Source organism: Pomacea canaliculata, linkage group LG3 (genome assembly GCF_003073045.1).
Source record: "Pomacea canaliculata isolate SZHN2017 linkage group LG3, ASM307304v1, whole genome shotgun sequence".
NCBI classification, from domain to species: Eukaryota; Metazoa; Mollusca; class Gastropoda; order Architaenioglossa; family Ampullariidae; genus Pomacea; species Pomacea canaliculata.
The window spans coordinates 22,242,255-22,265,856 of NC_037592.1; the positions used below are offsets into that span (position 1 = coordinate 22,242,255).

Genomic DNA, 23,602 nt, shown 5'->3' on the forward strand with positions numbered 1-23,602 from the left:
GACAAGAAAGCTTCCGGTTTAGTCACATTCTATGTTACGGCTCGCCGAGACAGAGCAGACCAATTCGCAAGAGGCTAAGCAGTCCACAGACAGCAATCCACCCATACACGTCCTTGACCTTTTCCTCGTTATAACAAACTTCTGTCGAACGCGAGATCAAAATGGCCGCTGCTATGGATGTTGACAACACAGACGATTATGGTGAAGGCCCAAGTATTTCTTCAGATAAAGGAAGCAAGAAAAGATTTGAAGTGAAAAAGGTAGTTGTAATTAACCACCGTTGTATATGTACCACCTTTTTTAAAAAATAACGAGTATCGTCTTAGTTTTTATTCATTATTGCGTCAATCTTTATTTTCAGCTTTGTTAATTGACCATTCCCACCGCATGAAGACGTGAATACGTAAATTTGATTTGATTATGAATCAAATAATCTAATTTTGTTTTACCTTTGTTTTTCTCTATATGTAATATCCAAACTCGGTGAAGTGTGTGTGTTTTTAAAAATAATATTATGAGATGTTGCATGTAGATCAGTCGAAAGTGGTGTGATTATAAAAGTGAATGATGAGAATTACATGATTTCAATTAGAAATAACGTAATTTTCTTTTCTTATTTTTCAGTGGAATGCTGTGGCATTATGGGCTTGGGGTAAGATCTGGACTATATAGAAGAAATCATAAATGTCTTTTGGTATTGTAAGCATGCAGTTAAAACCACCCCCACTCCAATAAAAATCTGTTTTAAAAACTGTTTAGTTTTTATTTTATAACTGTTTTATTTCTTCGGAATTGTGCTTATGTATATACATTGTGTGCGTGTGCATGTACATGCTTTATTTATGAGAGGAAGATACTAGAGAAGGGTATATTTTCTGTAACATTCTTAATGCAAAATGTCTTGTATTCCTTAATTACAAATGGATGTATATAACTGTTTCTCTTCTAAAAGCTTAAAATTTCTTTATAGCTTGGCAGTCTTTAGCACTTTTTTTTTTTTTGCACCTCTGCCTTGTCATTCAGCTTGGAAGAAAATAGTGAATTAGTAATGTTTGTGTGCAACCACAAGCCACAATATTGCTTTGTTTTCTTTTTGCAGACATTGTTGTCGACAACTGTGCTATCTGCAGAAATCACATCATGGACCTGTGTAAGTATTCGTAAAGAGTGAATATGATATAATGTGAAAAACAGTTATTCTCAATCATTGTGATAAAATCTAAAATCTGAGATTTCCTGTGAAAGACTGTCAGCATACAAATCTCAGTGATTTTTTTTTCCCACCAGGCATTGAATGTCAAGCAAATCAGGCATCTGCCACCAGTGAGGAGTGCACTGTAGCATGGGGAGTGTGCAATGTGAGTATATTTCACCATGTAAGAAAAGTTGAACAAGTTCAGTAGGCAGTGATTGGTGATAATTGATGATGGTAATTCCAGTGGGGTTCTAATTACTATCAAGATTGCTACAAAATAAGTTCAGATCTAAAGAAACATGAGTAAACATTGTTTAAAGGCCAAAGCCTGATATGTGGATGTATGGTATATAATCTTTCTCCGTGTATTTATAATTAACAATGGAAGTTGCTCATCGCTGGGGGTAACAACCAATTATGTGACATTGTTTAATATTTTTAACCAAAACTTTTAAAATAGGTAGTAGCTATAAATATTTCAAAAAAAGGTGACCCAGAAGAATTGGAAGTAGCTTCAGGACTATTTAATGCTTTATTTAGATAGCAATTTAAGAGAAAGAATGTCAATTCCAATAATATGCAACATGTTGGGTGTCGCGTAACTCAATCAGGCATCGTAGGACTTACTCTTTCACAGGCACACTCACAATCGCACAGACTTTCAAAGCAACAAAGCCAATCGCTCCTCAGTGGACAAAAAAACATGCACAACGAAGGGACAATACAAAACATAAGTTTATTGGTGGTCATAAAGTGTGACCCACCAACTCAAAAGGAAAAGGAAACGACCATTACGTCAAATTACAAAGTAAAGCAAACGGAGGAGAGCCCCTCCACTAATAAGAAAATATTACTGAACATACACAAACATACGTTCCCCCCAAAAAAAAAAAAAAATTAAAAACAAAAAAAACAAACTAATGGTGTACGCGTTGTCCGGCGTGACACTGAGTCTTGACTGCAACAACAAAGCTTATCCGCCTCCCAGGCCACTGCCTGATGCAATGTGCGGCTGACGCCACCACGACTTGGTGACTGTGTCATGCCCTCACCTATTGCACTGCAGCCTGGTGGTCACACAATCTGTCCTCACAACAACTTGAATTCCGGCGCTTAGCCGACAATCTGCTGACAGTTCCACACAGGTTTGGCCGCACTCTGTATGTCGACAGAAACTCTGGCCACACCAGACCCTGGGCACCCTCTCCTGGCCCCCTACACCTCGACCACCCCTGGAGTAAACAACACGTGACATTGGGCTTGGTGTGATTGTTATGCATATAGCAAAGGCTTAGACAATAGCCATTTTTATTATCAGCATGAGTCTTTAAAAAAAAAAATCAGTGAAAGTCAAAGTGAACAAATAAATTTATTTAGCATTCAACCACATCTGTACTTTTTGCATTATATATCAAAGTATCACTGTACTTTTTGCATTATATATCAAAGTATCAAACCTTGGTGTTATCTCAAATTTAACCATAGCACACATCAAAACTGCTATTTTCTCATGCTGCCTCCTTAGAGTGTTTTCACTTAAGGATCTGATAAAAAGCATTTTAATTTTGCATTCAGTACTTTAATGTCAAGTTTAATATTTTTTGTCATGTTTCAATCATTATTTTGTGATCGCACACAGGGCTAGAATAGTTGTTTTATATTCATTATCTTAGTGAATCAAATCTCCAGAGGCTAAGATAAAGAAAAAAAGATTTATGATTTTATTTTCAGCATCAGGGATCTCAAAAAAGCTAAAGATTGAAAAGAAGTAATGTCTTTTTTTGGGGGGTTTTCCTTTGTTTTTTAGCATGCATTCCACTTCCACTGCATCACTCGATGGCTGAAGACACGCCAGGTGTGTCCATTGGACAACCGTGAATGGGAATTCCAAAAGTATGTTTACTGTTATTCCACGAATTTGTATTATTGGACTGCTTTTTTTCAATTAACTACTAAAATGAGGCTCTGCAACAAATGTCTTTTGGCTTAGCAACGGCTATGTCAGCAGAGTCTGTGAGGGTAACAACAGTATATAAACAAGAGGTGACCTATACTGCTGCTTGGTAGGATGTCACTGTTCAGGTGTCAGATGTTTCAATTTAAGTGTTTTTTACTTCTGCAGGCAGGTATATCAAAAGAGTAAGACATGTGATAAGTGGCTTTCATTCATGCTATAGGCCATTAAAACATTCAATCCAATTCAGCATGCGAACCCTTCAGGGATTTTAGATCTCCGTGTTTATGTGCATTTCATACTATTTATCATTCCATAAGAAATATTTCAGACTAATAAAGCAAATAATTTTGTGCTATGTATAGGCAAGGGTTTGGGTAATAGTGCAATAAAGCAATACATTTCCGGTAATTATATTGTGGACATAAAAAGTCTTGTTAGATTCCATCTGTGTGCTACTTTTCCGGAAGTATAGTGGTCAGTTGCTCGCTGAGATTTAACAGAGGAGAACTTTGCAAGAAACTAAGTGTTGGTCTCTGTAGACAGTCATCAGTCCACCTTTGCATGTCCATGGTTATACAGTTATGTTCAGTATGTTACTGCTATTCAGCTATTCAAGTTACTCAATGCTTAGATACATGAGTGCTTTTCTTCTGCCCAGAACTGAATGTGAATTTTAAACTTTATGTTGTGGTAAGTGCATTACTTTTATCCTTTGGTCACATTCATTCTATTAACATTAAGCCAGTTGTTAATGGGAACACCTTCATAATGTGGGATCTTATCTTTTTCCAGGTATGGACATTAAGCAGAGGGCCTGTAGGATCTACCTCCACTAGAATCTACCATCTCAATTACTACTTCCCGTGCATCTTCAATTCCACCAAGTTAATCCATTAGAATGTTGCTAATAATAAAGACATTTTGGTGTAAAACTATCTGGCTGTGATTTTATGGGTGTGGTGTGTATATATATATTTTGGAACTAGTCTGGAAAGCTCATTGCAAGCAACTCATTCCTAAAATCCAAGAAAATTATATGCTTCTGAAAAATGTATGCCTTCAAACATTCACACATTTAAAAAATGCCATATTCAAATATCCAACTATGAAAGTGCACAAAAATGTTTTGAGAACACTGTTAAGATGTTGGAATAGAAGGATCAAAGCTGAAATTAATGTTAGGCAGTAACTAAGTAGGAAGGCTGACAACCTCTGTAATTTTCACGTCCCCAGATGAGAGCCTCACCCCCACCCCACCCCGCCCCAACTTGTTTCATGCCCATGACATGCATTCCTAATACTGTAAGCAGGCCAGGTTATCAGCTCTGCCAACATTTCTGTAAACTGACACACTGTATACTTCATTAGAGCTACAATTATTTAACAGAAATTTTTCGTCTGTCAGTATGAGCTCACCATGCAATCAGCTACAATGATTGACTAGCAGACGAAAATTTCCTATAGCACATTATGGGAACATTATATATAAGATTGTGCTGTGGTTTGGAGCAGCCGCAGAGTTCCTTCTAGGTGAGAACTGGAACTGAGAACGATCACTGATTTTTCCGATTTTCCTTCTATTACGGATTTGTAATAGAAGAGATCATTGTTTTAAGGTATTAATAAATTTCCAGAGTTAAGTATGCATGTTCGAACCGCGCACTTACTTATTTCATATAAGTGGAACAAACAGTCACTGCAATGTCCCAAATGTTACCTACTGTAGCAATAAAATGGAACGAGGAAAACGACAAAGCAGAATTTATTTAATATGAAGGTGATGCGCTGTATTTGATAACCTTTTTCATCCTCATGGTTGAGAACGGAAAAACTTGTGATCGGGGAGGAGTTATTGATCTCAGAGACCCTTTTCTTTCCCAACAGTAGCTTCACGAAATTACATGACAAGTACACAGCTATTAGTGACAAAAATAAGTAAAACTTTATTAGTGCTGAACCTCGAGACTACGTATACGTATTAATACACAAAGCACGTCACGAAAAATTTCTTTTCTCAAATGGTTCGAAATCCTTTGGTACCATTTCCGGAGGGTACACGAGGATAGTAAACAGTAAAACACAGATGTCGGGAAACAAACTACCGAACAATCTTCCTCAGCTTCAAAACCTGATAAAAAGAGATCCTGGATCATACAAAGACGAGGTAAATTTAATGTAACTATGGGTTATACTTGCTCAAAGAAATGTTAAAATTCGGGTTTGTTAATTTTGCATCACTATGTTAAGGCAGCAGTATAAGGCTCATGTTAGTAGTATTCGAATTCAAAGTGAAAAATTAAAACAAAAAGTAATTACATTATTTAATATAATCTACCCTATTTCTTCCTTTAATATGTGACTACTTCTGTTTGGTTTACTCGAATTCAGTGCCTTGTTTTACGATGCAAAGAGTAAGTAATTTGATAACTGAAGTGTTTCTACGAAAGCCTCACACACATTTTTATTGTCTTAGTAGGACAAGACAATAAAATAATATAAATAAATAAGAATATATTACTCAACTAATACCTTTCGATATATATTTATCTGAGACTAATGGCGTTATGGTATTGTTGCAGTTCCTTCGACAATGGCGACACTTCACATCCAACATGGAAGTCTTCAAGTTGAAGCCAGGGAGTTATTCAAAAACAGTGGATGAACTTACAACATTCTTAGCTCAGGTATATTTATAAACTTATATGTAGCACTTCTTTTAAATAATCTGACAGCTATGGTGCATTGAAACTTAAGAAATAAGCATCATCTATTTCGGAAAGATCATTACATCATTTGATGCCACACTGGTAGACAAGGTCTCCATAATACAAATGCTAATCAAATATGATTATGACTGTTATTTTAATTATGCCACACTCTTCTGCCTACAGTCATTAGATAAAATGTTTCAGGGGATAGACATCAATAGAAATTAATAACTAAGTCATCAAAAGATGGCATCTTATGCAGCCTTAGCTACTACATATTTCCAGGTCTCAAAAAATAAAAATTATACCAACTGAAATCCTTTTATTTATATCTCCAAATGCAGATGTTTGTAACATCTCTTCTTTTTTTTGTCTAACAGATAACATATTTCTTCTGGCACAAATTTTACTTCTGAAGTTATTTTCATCAATTATCTTTCTCCTTTGTGTTCACCTTTACTGAATCTTGGAGGAATCCATGTGCCTAGTTGTGAGAAATGTTTATCGGAGTAGGATAAAACTATATATTTATCTCCTGCATTGCTGTGTAATATTCTGCAGCACTTGTGAAACTTTGTTTTCGGGGGCTTTTTTACAAAATTTCTTCCTCATTCCATTTTCCTCTCATAGTTGCTTTCATGCATTTTGTTGCTGAATAGGTGTCTCACTGTTACCCAGAAGTACTGAAGGAGTTTCCAGAGCAGCTTCATGATGTTCTACAGAACAGTGCCACAATTATTGATGCCACAATGCGCATGGTATATTAACAAAAAATATATATTTCAATTTTTTTCAATCATTTCTCCTGTACATAAATAATTGTTCATAATCATGTAAGCCTATTGCTCATGGTAAAATGAGACCATATTCATCTGCCCTAGATTTAGAAATGGAGATGATAATAACTTAATTTTCTTTTTAATTGGTGTTATTACTTAAAAGGTTCACACTAAACTTATGAAAGGGTGAAGCTGTTGCTGTAAAGGGACTAGATGTTAACATTTGAGGCATTCTTGAAGGCAGTGAAAAGGTTGTTAGCATCTATATACTTAATAAGCATAATAATCTTCTGTGTGCAGACATTTGTTAAAGCCTTGATTATGCTGCGAAATAAAGGCTTGATCCAGGCCACTACTGTATTGGAATTGTTCTTCCGGCTGTTCCGCTGCCAGGATAAGCTGCTACGCAAAACAATCTCAAACTACATCATCAGTGACATAAAAAATATCAACAGCAAGCATAAAAATCTGAAACTAAACACAGTATGTACATTAATATTTTTTTCCTTTTTGGTGATTTACCATTATGAAAACAATTATATGGTACAAAAATTTGCTGAATGTAAGTCTTGCTATCCAAATGCCAAATGATAACAGTAGTTCATATTATCTTACTGAGAAGGATAAGGGCTTGCTTAGCTTAATGATGTCTGATTGCAGTCTTATGGTGGAGCTTGAAATTTATCAGAGTTTCTCATATCAGGTCCCACTTACAGTTGTTCGTATAAACATATCCTCAAATAATCATAATGGAGATTTTTATCAAAAGAAACACAGAAATGCACCCTACTAATATTTTTCTGATCTTGATCCTTGATGTGAAGAAGCTGTTTTATGGGTGCTGCATTTGATTTAAAGCTCTACTGCATAATCTACACACATTTCTACACAATGGGAATGGGAAATGCTGATTGTTGTTTCTTTACAAGTTTTAAGAAGCCTTAAAAATATACTACAGCTATATTTTCCTTGAAGTTCAATCCATAAAAAATTTAACAAGCATACTACACAGGATATATTCACTGTTGCGTCAGCTGGTTTCTAAAAATATGTATTTGCCTAAACCCACTACTGTCTTCAGACTCTTCAAAACTTCATGTACAGTATGTTGCGTGAGAGTCACCCAATTGCTGCAAAGATGTCTCTAGTAAGTTGGTTTTGTTATTTTATAAAGACGTGTTCTTTCAAATTTACTACTATAGTTCTACGTCGCCAGCCACTAGGAGGCAGAGTTAAATTAAGAGAAGCCATCTTAGTCACTTAATATTTGTAGATCCATTTTTTTAGCATTAGGGTTTAAAGAGAGAGAAGTAGACAACTTTATATATAACAACACATCTTTTTCTGTTCTTTGTTGTTTTGTTTTTTGTTGTTTTTTGTTTTTTTTTGGTTTTTTTTTGTTCTTTTTTTTTTTTTCTTTTTTTTTTTTTTTTTGCAATGACTGATGACAATAAGCAAAAGAAAATTAATTTCTTAAAAAGCAATGAATAGAAAGGTGAAATATGTTTACATGTGCAAATCACTGACTGATAGTACACAGATGCAAGGGAACTAGTTTTTTTCTGGGGGGTACTGTTTTCTGTGGAAGGAGTACAGTTTGGTCATCCTTAGGGTGGGTTGATAACGAAAAAACAAGTTTTAATCTTGTAAAATGTAAACTAATGATGTTATCACAAACTTAAGTATTGGTGTATTTTTATTTTTTTTTTGGTATTTGTGACAATGTAGGAAGATAAACTATTTTAGGTATATCAAGTCTAAATTTCAGGGTTACACACATACAAATGTCATTTAATTCTTCTCTCTCTCTCTCGTTTTTTTTTTTTTTTCCTTATTTGTTATTATTATTTTTTTCGCTGGGTTAAAAGAGCTATTTTTGAGGTTTTGTCTTGTTCTTTTCAGGATGTGATGATAGAGCTGTACAGGAGAAATGTGTGGAATGATGCCAAAACAGTAAATGTCATCGTCACTGCTTGCTTCTCAAAAGTAACAAAGGTTAGAAAAGAAAATACCAGATTTGTTTTTTTAAGAAAATGTTTATTTTCAAGTTTTTGTTTAGACAAGTTCGGTAATTATCTACAAAGTATCTCTGATTTGTTGTTTCTATTCTGTTTTTCACTCTGTTTTCATGATTTCAGATTTTAGTGGCTGCATTGCAGTTCTTCTTGGGTAAACAGGATGAAGCAGAGGAAAGCGACAGTGAAGAAGAGGCATGCTTAGTTTTGCTTACTACCTTTCCTCTGTCCCATTTTTCTTGCTATTCTTTCTTGATTTTCATTGTTATTATCTGAGAAACTAGTCATCTCTTGATTCCAACATTATTTTGGTTATTATCTAAGAAAATCAGAATCTCTTTATTACAACATCATTAGTTAATTATTTGAAATTATGGAAACTGAATAAACTTAAAAGAATACCATTTGCTAACTTTTTGTTTTACACGTATATAGCCTACTGTTTGTGGATGTATTTAAGACAAGTAGTGCATATATGCACTACTGACTGTTATGTTGTACTATTTCTTGTGAAGTGCTCGAAGCAAATTATTTTGGAAAAGGGCTAAATAAACGCTTATTATTATTATTATATTTCTACACAAATATTACACACATGAAACATGGAAAAAATCTGTAATATGCTAGCTGAAACATTTCCAAGCGCTATCTCCACAAGATCATAAAAAATATCCCTATCACAACTCTCCTTTATCTCTCTCTTTCTCTATTAATATATTTAGAAGATTTTTTTCAAAATCCCATTAGGCATACCTCATTCCTTTTTTCTTTGCGATAGTTTGAGAACAGTGGATTTTTATTAATTTGTACTTAGGCATGTTTTGTCCAATATGGTATTTATGTACATTCCAGGGCAAGCAACTCCCTCTCATCCTTGCATTGTGAATGTTCTAACCTTATTATTATTGTCAGTTGTTGATGGCTTTGTGTTTTATGTCCCAAGATAAATCATAATTTGAAGTATGTGATTTCTAATAGGCTCCTCAGAAAACTGCAAAAGACTTGGTGCTGGCTCATAGAGTTGGGCGAAAAACAAAAAAAAGGCAGAAGAAGCTAGACAGAGCTCTTCAAGTGATCAAAGTAAATTGGTGGGGAGGGTAGAGTGTGATATTTACTCCTATTATTTGTAAGCAATCACGCTTGTTAATTTGTGATTAATATGTGATATGTAATCTGCCATTGAAACAGTCTTATAAAAGGAGTCTTTAGAAGTCAACAAGAGATAATAGTTAATGAAAAAGCAAACTAGCATCATAATTGTCAATTAACGTTAACCACTTTGTGACTGGCAAATCTCATTCTGTTATTTACACTGGTTTATGAGAGTATCAATGCATCACAGTAAGAACATTACTTTTGTTTGGGTGTGTGAATTTTGCAGAAGCACAAGAAAAAGAAGAAAGCAGAATCATTCAATTTCACAGCCCTTCATTTAGTTCATGATCCCCAGGGTAAGCTCTTCAAAAAGGTCAGTTTTCTTTAATAGAAGGTGTTTGGGCCATCAGTTTGCTGTCCTTCGCAAAAAATCATGTGTACCAATACTTTCTCACTTGGTGGGGAGGGATGTGTGATGGGGTCAGACAAAAACAAGTTTGTGAGACATGCTTGGCAACACAGTATCTGAATAAGCTCAAAGAACTTTTCCCATTTATGGCATGACATATCTTTTGCAGATTTCAGTGAGAAACTGCTTCATCAACTAGAGCAAACAAATGAACGATTTGAAGTGAAGTTGCTCATGATGGATTTGATTTCAAGATTAGTTGGTGTTCACCAGGTAAGGAAAAAAGCAAAGATCACAAGGGTTGGAGGAGACAGCAATTAGTGTAATGCCATTGTAAAACTGTGTTGAAAAGGTGGGTGTGGTCATACACCCACATATACAAAGATTTGTTTCTTCTTTTTTAATTTACTTGATAATTGTGCCTAGGACCTTGGTCTGTGACACAGAACTTGATGTGGCTTTTCACATGCATCTGACCCATTGTTAGCACTTAGTCTAGTTGGTAATTATCAACAGGGCTAGGGATTCTGAAGTGGTACTGATATAAAATGTTTTGAGAGTACAGATTCAGCGAAGATATTTTTCCTTCATTTTTGTGAATTTAAATATTTTTACTTCTTTTTTTGTGAATTTGGTTTTGATTAGTAGCTGATTAGTTTGCCATCGTGTATTCTGACATGGTCTTTTTTTGTTTTTCTGGTGCAGCTGCTTTTGCTCAATTTCTATCCGTTTCTGAAGAGGTTTCTTCAGCCACATCAGAGAGGTAAGGTTCTAATACTTTAGGGGTTTTTGTTTTTTTTTAATGTTCATTGTGTCTTCAGAAATCATAGTGTGCTTAGTGATCATATAGTTTACTATAAAGAGGTTCACAGTGATAGTCTGCATATGTTTCTGGTGTTCATATTATGTTTATAGCAGTAAAATGTTTCCAATGTATTTTAGTATGTTGTCCATATTTATAGAAACACTAGTGTTGACATTGTTTTCAAATTGTTGACAATGTAGGTAAAGACCAACCTAAATGGTTTGTGTTTTTTGCAGATATCGGTAGATATAGGAGATATAAATCTAACCTGTAAATTCCGGCCTCCAACAGCTGATTTGTTAATAAATTATCCACTGCCAAAGTATGAGATTCGCACCTGCGATCAATGAGCGCTGCTAACGATGTACTTCGTCATGCTAGTGCACCATTCCTAACATTGCCAGCTATCAATCACCAATCAGAGCAACAGTTCGGATTTTTCGGATATTGAAAGTCTGCATTTCTTGTGCTAAAGTAGCAGTTTTTCAGAACCACGAGAAATGCAGACTGTCAGCGTCCAAATAATCCAAACTGTTGCTCTCTCTCTCTGATTGGTGTTGACTGCAAGCAATGTTGTGAATAGTGCACTAGTGTAACGTAGTACACTGTTATCAGTGCTCATTGATTGCAGGTACGAATCATAGTGGATAATTAATTAACGGATGGGTTTTGAAGGCTGAAATTTACAGGTTAGGTTTATATTGCCTCTATCTAATGATGAAAAAAATGCAAACCGTTCAGGCTGTCTTTAAAGATCAAAGTATTGTGATGTTTTTCTACAGAGGCCACCAAACTTCTTCTTTATGCAGCGCAGGCTAGCCATGAGCTAGTGCCTCCAGATGTGAGTGATCATTGCCTTTAAGGTCTGTGTACTCTGCAGTAATTTAGGATAGGACCCTATTGATGAGCGTGGTATCCCTTCAGCTTACTGGTTTGAGGAAGCCAGCTCTCAGTTAATTTGCATTTTCCTGTGTTGTGATTTTTCTGCTTTCTGTCTGCCTGGGATCATTATCCTCATCCTTGCCTGTTATTCCTTGCCTGTGGCCTTTGTTCTTCCCCCTGGCTTTCCACATTCTCCTAAACTTTTTTCTCTAAAAGTCATGTTTTTTTTTTTTTGTTTTTTTTTTTTTTTTTTTTTTGTTTTTTGGTGAAAATCACCAGCAGATGTACCTTAAATGGACCAGCTGTGTGTTTTTACATTTTAACAAAGTGTAGTCTTTTCTGATTGTCCAAGCTATAGATCTAAACTACAGCATCATTAACATCTTGAAATATGAAACCAGTGACATCAATAATTCTGGTTTTTATTTTCAAATAACAATCCACAGGATTTGTGTATTAATGCTATATGTTTGCGATATGTGTCTGAGCAAGAGCAATGATATTTTTGTCTTCAGTACATATAGAATATTGCACTCTAAATATCCTTTTTGTGTGCTTGGTTTTTTTTTAAAAAAAAAGCTGTATGCTGCAATTGAGACCCAAGTTGAGTGGTTTATTATTAGTATTATTTTTGTAAAGCACTTTGAGTCTGCCATAATTTTGGGGGTAGAGTGATATATATATATACATGGAAATGTGTCATGATGTAATGATGGCATCTAGCATCTGATGCATGTATGATTAAGACTGAATGTCTTTATTTCCCAGGCACTTGAAGAAATCCTTGTAACAATTGCTAACAACTTCATCACTGAACGCAATTCTAGTGAGGTCATGGCTGTTGGGTATGTGGAAAAGAAAAGCAGTATGGCAAGAATGATGACCGTGTTATCACCAAATCAGCTTTGAAAATAATATTTTGTCTCTTTAACTTAAGTTTGAGAAGACTTTACGATTTACATCTTTCAGGAAGGAAAGATCCCATTCCTTACTTTGAGTACTTACCAATGACATGACTGTTAGTTCCCTATTGTCTCTGCTTTTAGATCTCTTCTCAGCTACAGCAAAATAGCTGGAGAAGTAGAAATGAACCCACTGACTTCACAAGGCAGGATGGGGAGTGAGTTTGGTTTGTCAGCTTTGACTAATTAGGAGTTGACAGCTGGAATTGGTTAGTTATTAGGGTGAAATGCACGTAGACATGTCATCTGGCAAGTACTTGAAAAAAGGAAGTTTACTACCAAAAATGGACATTATAAATCTTTTGTAGAGTGCATGTTACTGAGGTGCTGTATATGCCACATGAGTATTAATAATCAAAACAAATATGATTTCTGTGACTGAATAACATTAAATAATTTTAAAACAATTTTATGGTTGTGCTTGTTAATTAAAAAGAAAAACAACAGTAGCAATCTTGTACTGTTATTTTTCTGTTCAGTTTGAATTCAGTGAAGGAGATTTGTGCAAGATGCCCTCTAGCAATTGGTGAAGACTTGCTGCGGGATCTTGTTCAATACAAGACACATCGTGATAAAGGTATGAAGCTGAAACTTCTGTTATTGATTAATTGTACATATTTTTGGTAGGTGGGGAGGGGGCAGAGCTTCTGTTTGGGTTTGGTATTTTCCTTTTTTTTTTCTTCCATTAATTTTCACCCCTGTGCTCATGCTCGGCCTCTTGTTTTCAAGCTGTGATGATGGCAGCCAGGGCACTGATCCAGGTTTATCGCCATAGCAAGCCAGAACTGCTACACAAAAAAGATCGAGTGAGTGCAAAAGTTTTTAGGAAACTTTAGACAGTTCGTAGAATTTGGGGATTTTTTTTTTTCCAGTCTAAACAGATTTATATCTTTAACTGCAGTAGGTCATTATCATTTATCATGTCATTCTACTATTTTTTTATCTGATCTCCAGAATCAAATATATGTGTGCATGCATGCATGTGTGCATGTGTGTTTTTTAGTAAGAGAGCTGGGTTTTTTCCCATCTGCTATCAGTTGTATTTCATATTCATGGATTGGTAATGCGAAGCATGGGGACTCTGGCCTCATGCTGGAATTCTGTCATACATGCATCTTTATTATAATTACTAAACCTCATTTAGGCTTTCCTATAAATATTTTTTTTTTCTATATTTTGTGATGCCTGCCCTGTTAAGGGAGGAAGTCTTATATGACACGTTTGGATTTTTAATCGTTGCCATTTTTCATGGTGAAAGGGCAAGCCAACAGAAGCAACCAAAGAACACCACACATTGGTTTATGGAGAGAAAGCAACCTATGATCATATTCCAGGTGCAGAGTTGCTGCTCAGGGCTGACCAAGAACAACAGGACCAGGGTGGGTTGAGTTATGGTTCGCTGACTCGTTCTCTTCGTCAGCTTAGAATACAAAGCATATGTTGTATTATCTACAGTGGCAATTAATATTATGTAGGGGAAGTGGATTCAACATTCAAAGGGGACTTGCTGGCCATTACGGATCCTTACATTTAGATTTTTCCTAATTTGCCTTACAAATCTTCATGCTGACAAAATGTTACATTAAATCCATTTTTGGAAGTCTATTAAATCCCATTTATTCATAATCAGACTTACCTTTAGTTGACTTGGGAAAAGAATGCAGAATATTCTTTATCGCTACCCTCACACCCTCCAAATTGCATCCATTGTAATCACTTTACATTTTGATTGTTTATCTGCCTTCCAACTACTATGAAAAACTTCTAGTAGCTATGAATTTAGATGGCATCAGATTTTCTTTAATGAAAATTTCAGTTTGTACCTTGTTGTGCAGAAAAATAAAGCAAAGTCAGTCAGACAGAAAAGATCAAACAAGGAGCTAAAGTAGCTGTAATGAGGATGTGACAAAAAAACATAAACTATTCATAATGGTGTGGCTTTCGATTCAATTTGCATGAAGTATTGGCACTTGCCAATTACCATCCAAAATATTACCATCCTAAATACTTAAAGGGGACTGAGATTTGAATTGCTTTGAAGTTCTACCAACTTGAAATTGTTATTTTGATAGTGAGGTAGCAAGAAAGTGCTACTTCTTTGAGGTCCCATTTGATTTGTCTCATTTAAAGTAAACACATATTTCAACATTTGGTGATAAAGGAGGTAGGAAGGAGTGGAAAATGCACCACTGTTACTCAAAACCTTTTTTAGAATCAGCAAAGAGAAAGTATTCTTAAGTTTGTTGCCAAGTTTGTTTTGTCTAGGTAGAGGAGGTTAATGACCCCTTCCCACTTCTTCTCCACTTATTTAAAAGGGCAGTCTTGTTGCGCAGCAGTTAACGTCTGACACCGATACAGTGAGGGTTGGCTGTCCTGGGTTTAGCTCTCATCTCGGGCATGCTGTTTTTTCTTCATGTGGTATCTTTTTACAGGGCTGGCTGCCTTGCCGTGATATAGTATTAGTTGCTTACTCGGTGTGAAACAACAATTCCTCCCCCACACCGCCACTAATTTGAAATAATGTGCAAAACGTTTCACATAATGAAGAATATCCTATGAAAATAAACATTGCAGAAAGTGGCTATGATTTGTGACTGGTGTAACAATTACAGTTTATAGATTTATTAGAACATTGTTCTCATTTAATCATAAAACAGTTTGCTCTTTTTCTGTGTTATAGAAGAATGGGAATCTTGCAGTGAAGATGAAGATGATGACAGTGATGGCTGGATTGATGTGCATCACTCTTCTGATGAAGAGATTGAGGACAAAGCACCAGCTGCAGAGGAGCCAGGCGAAAAGAGGCGGCAAGCACAGGAGGTGTCTGTATCACGTATTATGACTCAAGAAGATTTTAAGCGTCTGCAGACAATACAAATTGCTAAAGAGGCAGGGCTTTCACATACTGGAAAATCAAGAAAACGAAAACGACCAGCTGATAATCCTACGGATAGGTAAATGAGTTTTACATTTTTTCTTTCTGTCTTCGAAAAATAGTTTTTTATATGTAAAGGAGTGGTGATTTTATTTGTTACATTTAATGGGAATGTTCTTATACACTGTGACTGTGGAACAAGAGAACATAGTTCAGCTCTTGAATGCATACTTTCAAAATCTACTCTTGAACTGTAGTTTTGCCTTACAGATATTTAGTCTCTGCTTTTATTTTCTCTGTGTGGACATGATCATCTCAATGCTCTGATGCAGACAGGTATGTTCGCTTGTGTTGTCATTGTGATCTTTTACATTCTTGCCTATTTTAACAGTGGAGAGTTGCCTAACCTGGGGGACATTGAGAATGTTCACAAGAAGCGAGCACATGACAAGGAAACTCGGCTTGCAACTGTGCTGGTATTCGCTACTATTGTTTCTGCTAGCCTTTTCCTAAGAGCTGTCCTGTCATTTACAATTAAATAAAGCAGAAAAGTAATAGTCTTACACTAATGAACAAGAATAACTCAAATCTTTACGGATGGAGGGGGAAATCATTTGTATTTGGCTTTTGGCAGACTTGAGAATAATATTATCACCACTTCTAAGACTCATAGTAGCACTTTTTGAGGTGAGACCATGGAGAGTTTTCAGAAAGTTGGATTAAGATATAAGTTTTTCATATCTTTGTCTATAATGCTAGGCTGGGAGAGAGGGTCGCCAAAAGTTCACAGGTGGCGGGCCAAACCGGATGAACCCAAAGGCCAGTACAACCAACAGAGAAAAGAGAAAGAACAAGGTGTTTGGGATGGTCAAACAGAAACTTGCACGAAAAGAACGAAGGTCTTTTAGGGACAAACAGGTGAGGCTGGCTCATCACTGTGTGGATGTGACAGATGAGGTTGAATTTTAAATGTTTGTATGTCTGAACAAAGAACTATAGCTTTTAGCATTTATGTCTCTGGATATAGTTTTTTTAAGCTGTAATGGCATGGTTTTCAAATGAGTATTTATATATTGCTTCCTTTTCTCCTATCTCTAGTTATTCCTCATGCTGAACAGGTTTCAGGTTAACATACACTAGCTGCCTGTTGTGTGTGGCTAAGATTGTGTGTGTATTTTTTCTAACATTCTGTTTCATGTGCTTCATGCATTGTCATTACAAACAGTAGTCAGATAACACTAGAAAGTGCAATAAGAATAGCACAATGACAGACTTGACATATTATAAAGCACCTAGGTACGAACCCTCATCTCTTGTTGCTGAAACAAGAAAATCTCATCATGCACTAAGTCAGGAGTATCCGGAGGGGAAAGAGCTCATTTGTCCTTTTGGCATCTTATTTTTGCCTTTTTTTTTTTAAAGGCTTTTTATTTTTTTTTAACCACCATGCATAGTTGATTTTTGTGAAGTATTTGGAAAACTTCAAATTCATTGTATCTACTTGCATATTTGAATTGCAGATTGCCCTAAGGAACTCACTTCTGAAGCAAATGAAAAACAAGAGGAAATAGCTGTTTTTGATGAATAAAAGCTGGAAATTAACATGTGTATGTGTGTGTGAGAGAGAAAGAGACTTCCTCTATCCAAGTCACCTGATGGCATTTCCTTTAGCTGTGACCTGCTAGGGAGAAGTGCCCATAAGTCTGTCACCTTTGCTATGCTCGGATGCTCCTGGTCATCCTGGGGCTCCCAGTGATCACCAGCTCACAAGAAACATGACCAAGTGAGCACACCACTAAATGCTTCAGTTTAGCACAGTGGTTCATAATATCCCAGTCTGTGATCAGCCTGGAGAGACTGAAATGCACACATCACAGTTTTTACTAAACGATTTATCAGTTTATTATCCCAAATAGTACCATCCCGATCACCACTTTCACGAGGCGTACATGCATGTTCAATCGTAGGCATTATTATTAGCTAGGATGTGTTCACATAAAAATGATCCAAGAAAAGAGAACAGTAATTATAAGTTTATTAACATATCAAAAGGACATTTACCTTTATTGTATAGTTTTGAGTCAAATGGGTTTAATATTGTTTAAGAGTACGGATAACCTACTGATTAGAGCAACTTCATCCCAACCCGAAAGTGCACGTGCAACTCGTACGCGATGTACACCCCTTCTTCCCAAACTCAGTGGAGTTGTACACAGCTTTAGGATATGAATGTAGGGAGAGAAAAAAAAGGTTTTACCCTCACAAAAGCCAGCCCCAAGATAAGCGACAATCTAATACCTCGATCGTTTACCAGCCAAGTGCACGGACTACCTATACGGTGTTTGCTGAGGGCACTAAGCGTGTGGTTACTCCCACCCTTCCCAAATCGTCACCTCTGTTCTTTGGCTGTGGTGTCTGATGATCGTAAAACCTGCTCCGCCCGATCGTTGCCACGACCTCTCCTATCTACAGTCCTATTAGGTTATCACTTTCAGTCCGGTTATCGTGAACACGGGAAAGCCAGAGACACATGAGGTCAATCGTTCAGCACGAGCGCAGTACACACTCGTCGGAGGTCTTTTAGCCATTCTCTTGCCTTTACTGAGACGGGCAGTCCATTGGCGCGAAGATTATCGCCTGTCACCAATACAGTGAGAACTCTGTCAGAGCTCATCTTGGACACACGTTCTTTCTCTGCATATCTTTTGTTTATCTGATTTTCCTGATTGTATATGCCTAAAACTTAGCACAAGGAAGGAACCAATTTTCCTAGCATTAAGAGGAGAATATATATCATTTATGTACATAAAAACATCAACATCAGATAGATCTCCAATACAGACCTGTGGGAGAGAACCAACCAAAAACCTACCAGCCAAGACTTCAAGAAGCGGAAGTGGGGCTGGAGCGGTCACACCCTGCGAAAGCCGGCCGACAATTTAAAGACAAGCTCAGGCTGGAACCCATAGGGGAGGCGCAAGGTTGGAAGACCCAGACAGACACGGAGGAGGAGATAAGTCTACAGAGAGGCGGAGACAGCTGGCATGACATGGTCGCAACTGGAAAGGGACGCCCAGAACCGGGTCCGATGGCGGGGTGTGGCTGCGGCCCTCTCCTCCACTGAGTACGATTAAGAAGAATGTAGATAAAACATAATTTGCAACTAAAGATGTCAGTAAATTGTTTTAAACTAGCCATTAAAACCCCATACATTTAATAGTTGTGCTGATTATTAATAATAACTATTAAAACGTGGAGTACTGTACGTCTACAGTTGAAATGAGTGAACATGGTTTTATTCTCTCAAACTGCTCCACCCTCACTCGGGAAGAAAGCTGTTAATAGTAGCAGGCCACAGCTGTTCTCTCCGCCAGTGCACAAAGGTGGAAGAGGCATGCCGTGCCGGACTTTCTCGCAGTCAGCTGTCATGATTCCCTTTGATCGTATGGGTTTGCTTGCGCTTCCTAAAATAAGCTGGCAACTGTGACAAAATTTTGTCACACTCAGAACTTAGGTTCTAATCGCTCTTTAGCCATGTCAAGCTGAAATCGTGTAGCTCGTAGAAACAGTGAAATGATGCTACAAGCTTAGCCACATGCATATACGCTTTAGTCTTTTGTCCGGTATGTGGCCATTGGATGATAGGACACCACTCTAAACGAGAGATCCTCATTGCAAACCATTATGCTTCTTTAATATCCTCCAAAGCATGAGTATTCCATTCTGGATAATTGCATTCAAGGGACAAGTATATTATGCAAGACGCAAATACTGTGACATGACAGTGGTGGGTAGCGGGCAGCCGGGTGGGATTGATGAAGAAGGTTGGATGAACTGCATGTGACCGTGCCGTTGGGTCCTGCTGTACAGTCGTTTGGGAAGTGTGTGTGTGTGGGGGGGGGACCCTCCAACCACAAACATGATCACATTTTACGATGGTAGGGACCTATTGTGTAGCTCGCTCCGAAGCTCCGTTGGTCGTTGGTTCCCACGTCCCAGCGCAACGCGCTTCGGGGACAAACGAAAACGGAGAGGCAAACAGTTGAAATAAGACAAATAATGAAATATTTGATTTAAAAAAGACTGATTTACAACTTAAGATAAATAACCCAAGATAAAAAGGACTGAGAAAATTTTAACATTAACTGCAATGGTCAGACAAAAATAAAACATTCTAAAAATAGAGATACTATGAGCATATAGCAACTTTCGCAGAAGATGATCACACGTGATGTAAATATCAACTTCATAAATAGTATCCTCCCAACATCTCCCCTCACACACGCAAGGACACTCGATCATGACTAACCTTCCTTATTAGCTTGCGCATTAAGGTGACCAGACGTCCCGCATTTGGCGGGACAGTCCCGTTTTTGACCTCGTGTCCCGCCTGAATATCGGGCGGGACGCCCAATGTCCCGCTTTCTGGCTTTCTGGCAAGTCCATCAAATGTCCCAGTTGTCTTTAAAAATCACTTTTTTTCGGCGTTCTTTGACGGTGACGACACCATCATCGGCAAGTGTCCCGCTTTCGCCCCCGAAACGTCTGGTCACCTTACGCATGTTCACGGTTAAATAAAAACAAATTGGCCCATCAATATTAGTTTTTATCGGAAGAATCAAAGTAACAAGCAAGATACTTTTTGTTTATTCAAATATTATAAAGACGTTTATCTGGAATACTTCTGACTTAGTTACGAGTTTAGTCGAGGGGGGGGGGGGAACAGTCCAGCAGTTAGAGCAGGGGTGGGCAAAGTTTTCCTTTTGGCGGCCGCTCTCGAAATTCTAAGTTGTGCAGCGGGACGGTAAAATACCCAAACCCCAGGCCAGGTTACTACGCAACACACCTAATAAAAACCTAATAATAAAGAAATGGACAACAAATGCATACATAATGGCGTTCACTTACCGATTTTTTTGTGTAAAGCTAAGCTGTTTGAATTCGCTCACAATAAAACTTTAAAACCAGCCTTTTATTGGAAGGCAGCCGCCCCTAATGCTCTCTAATGACTACATCAGACATGTCAACCGTGTTATTTGTTGTGGCTGTACGAGACTGCCGATTTCTAACGCTGTTGTACTTGATAAATTTCAATCAAGACTGAATAAAGAAATGAAAACAGTGCACTTCACATTTTGCCAGATGGGCCAGTTCAAAGACGTTCGTGGGCAGTAGTTTGCCCACCCCTGTGTTAGAGGAATCGAACCCGAAGGCCCGCATGCTGCATACACTGTATCTGTGAGTGTGACGCAGTGTACTTCGTCAAGCAGACTCAGATGTGGAGCGAGTACCCGACTCAAAGGTGGGGGGACATCAAAACGATGGCCCAGAGGTAAATTCACCCGAGGATCAAAGGACTACCGCTACAGTACAAATTGCAGGCTGTGGTGACTGGCGCCTTCGACCCGTCGGACAGTAGGTGGGTGAGTCACTTTGCGGTCCTCTGTTCCTCGACACCTCTATTCTTTGCCTGCGGCTTTTCCGCAGCCGATCGTCGTCGCGGTATATCCACGCCCTTTCTAGAGCCCTAAGATTATCTGCTATCTCAAAACCTAAATCTGTCTATAGCCATTCACTTTACTTAAATAAATTTTCGAATAAGTTTTTTTAAAATTTGTATCCATGACCAGAACTACAATCAAGCCATAAGGAAGAGTAATTAAATAAAAAAAAAAAAGTTAAAACTCCAAAACAAGATATACAAAATTAATGTCCATAATCATTTCAACAAACGAGTGAATAAATAGACCAACAACTTCCTAAACTAGAAGAGGATCAGCGCAACACAGGGATCAGAATTCAGGGTTAGAACGCGACCACCCGACACCCTTCTCCACTAACCAGACCTAGCCCCATCCCGCCTCACCTTTTTCCTCCCTTGCCCCAACCCCTCCCCTCCAAAATCGCCTTATGGTGAAAGATGCAACAACAGCAACCCCATCGGCTTAGTTGCAATACCAGACAGGAACGCCTTACACTTTTTGTGAAAAGCTAGCGAAGCACGAGGACGTTTATATTTCAGAAGACAATTGTAGTTTATAGACACTGAGGTCTGAGGCATGCATTCTATGTAACGTCAGTCTGAACAAAGTTTGTTGTTGTTTTTTGTTTTTTTTACAAATTGTCACCCCGTTCCTGTTTTTTTTTTTTTTTTAAACAGTGAAGCAATGTCCCAGCAAGAATGGAAGAGAAAGTCCCTGTTCAATGAAAACAATAATATTGTGAATCTCCAGTCCCAGAGAACAATTGGAAGTCAAAGTGAAAAGGACTGCCAAGAACGCATCGGCTCTGTGTATCCTGCGATCATGCGGGAGGTCCTATCCTTCACCTGATGACCTGTGAGATTTATGACTCCGTAGCGCGCCGAGGTACTACAAATTCAGTCTCCAACCCTCCTAGTCCTGCGGTGAGAACTGCTTCGCTCCCCCAGCCCCACTTGCCACACAACTACCTTTCCTTGCCGACATTGATAGCGATCGTCCCACCCCCTGGCATCAATTACTCCATTTAACTAAATAACAAAGCGAGTCAAGCCAACAAGCTGTCACATTGCCATGGGATCACCCCCACCATCCACGAGGCGCTCAACTTCAAACGACGACCAGCCAGTCACTTCCCTTTCTCACCACCCCTCCTTTCCTCTCGCGCTCTCACCACCAAACTCTCAGTCGCCCAGCCGAAGTGCCCGAAACAGTCCATTCCTTTTTCACACCTCATCCTAAAGGCCTATTCTCACGCTGCGATGTTCGGCACAGCGGGGAAAACACCAGAGAAGTTGCTGTCTTGACAAGCATCCCAACACACACACAGTCCCTTGTGACCAGTAGACAACGAACCCAGTCGTACGCTAGTCAGTACTGTAAGAATTATAATTGTCATAGCTCATGATGGGAACAGGTCCTAGTTTTACGAAAGTTACTGTTGACGATTTCTTTCATTTGCACGTATTCACGTATCCTGAAAGATATCTTGCTTTGTCCCAGAGTTGCTGTTAGATTTCTGATAAAATACAAACTGGGCTGTTGTACACCACAATACCATATTCACGACAGTGCGAGCACATGAATACAAAGATTATAACGTGCAAAATTAGACGACAGTCATGTCGCAGTACTATGGGGTCTAGGTACGGTTGATGGACAGAGACTCGTAGTTAATCTTGTGCATATGCACTTCCAGTAATTGCTAATTAACAATAATTAACGACTCGATCCCCCAGTGCACTCCCCAATAAACAACACAACGCTATTTAGTGGAAACAAAGTAATTGTTCAGTTAAGAAAAATGCCAAGAGCTTACAATACAAATGGAAGGGAAAAAACGAACCTATGAATAAACAACTTCCCAATCTTAGCTAGTTGTCTAGGGTGTCCCGTTAACCTACCCCTTTCCCACTAATCCAGGTACATGTATCTATACACACGTCCTGCATCACACACGTTTACACATTTGCTCGCTCTACACCTCGGTCCGTTTGACCGCGCGTCTACTTAGGTGAGGGAGGGGGAGGATGTGGTAACTCACTACATAATCGAACCGTGCGAAGGTTACTTTAGTCAAACATCCGCTGCACAAACCTCCGTTGACAGCTACAGGTCACGCTTGACAGCTACAGGTCACGCACGTGGCATCTACGCGGGTGAAAACAAGTGAATTGTCGAGTAACTCGTTTGAGTTTAACTTTTAACTCGCACGTATGTTTCTAAAGTTTAAACCGTTAGAGTTGGTAATGGCTCACTGCATCTTCTCCGTAACACCTTGCATACCTGTGCCCACCGCGTGTTCCTTAACTACTTAGCATATGTTACTTTTTCGTGTGTTTAGGAGCACAATTTGCGCTTTACAAATGGAATATAAATGTGGAGGCAAGGGGGCAGGAAATCCAGGAATAATGATGTTTTAGGCACTGCTCAGTAACGG

At 38.1% G+C, this 23,602-nt stretch overlaps 2 protein-coding genes across 2 annotated transcripts; both read left to right on the plus strand.

Annotated features, from left to right (window-relative positions):
• The first annotated feature begins 103 nt into the window (after positions 1-103).
• On the plus strand, positions 104-4,087 carry LOC112559116 (RING-box protein 1). Its single transcript, XM_025230085.1, has 6 exons — positions 104-260; positions 625-652; positions 1,100-1,150; positions 1,288-1,358; positions 3,003-3,088; positions 3,945-4,087. Exons 1-6 carry the CDS (start codon positions 162-164, stop codon positions 3,955-3,957), a joined length of 348 nt encoding a protein of 115 aa, XP_025085870.1. The 5' UTR covers positions 104-161; the 3' UTR covers positions 3,958-4,087.
• Positions 4,088-5,158: 1,071 nt separating this feature from the next.
• Positions 5,159-17,284, plus strand: LOC112560467 (protein SDA1 homolog). The gene is made up of 20 exons (XM_025232340.1): positions 5,159-5,316; positions 5,732-5,836; positions 6,520-6,618; positions 6,940-7,122; positions 7,721-7,786; positions 8,542-8,634; positions 8,778-8,849; positions 9,633-9,734; positions 10,036-10,105; positions 10,328-10,431; positions 10,864-10,921; positions 11,746-11,804; positions 12,614-12,690; positions 13,287-13,384; positions 13,537-13,613; positions 14,066-14,186; positions 15,488-15,761; positions 16,074-16,158; positions 16,442-16,600; positions 17,203-17,284. The coding sequence occupies exons 1-20, from the start codon at positions 5,236-5,238 to the stop codon at positions 17,251-17,253; spliced, it is 2,034 nt and encodes a 677-aa protein (XP_025088125.1). The 5' UTR covers positions 5,159-5,235; the 3' UTR covers positions 17,254-17,284.
• The last annotated feature ends 6,318 nt before the right edge of the window (positions 17,285-23,602 follow it).

Excerpts from the sequence above, each read along its gene's own strand:
- LOC112560467 (XM_025232340.1), top strand. The coding sequence starts at position 5,236 with ATGTCGGGAAACAAACTACCGAACAATCTTCCTCAGCTTCAAAACCTG. Across the intron at positions 10,432-10,863 it reads GATTAGTTGGTGTTCACCAG|CTGCTTTTGCTCAATTTCTA; the intron begins GTAAGGAAAAAA and ends TTTCTGGTGCAG. Across the intron at positions 13,614-14,065 it reads TGCTACACAAAAAAGATCGA|GGCAAGCCAACAGAAGCAAC; the intron begins GTGAGTGCAAAA and ends TCATGGTGAAAG.
- LOC112559116 (XM_025230085.1), top strand. The coding sequence starts at position 162 with ATGGCCGCTGCTATGGATGTTGACAACACAGACGATTATGGTGAAGGC. Across the intron at positions 261-624 it reads AAAGATTTGAAGTGAAAAAG|TGGAATGCTGTGGCATTATG; the intron begins GTAGTTGTAATT and ends CTTATTTTTCAG. Across the intron at positions 1,359-3,002 it reads TAGCATGGGGAGTGTGCAAT|CATGCATTCCACTTCCACTG; the intron begins GTGAGTATATTT and ends TTTGTTTTTTAG.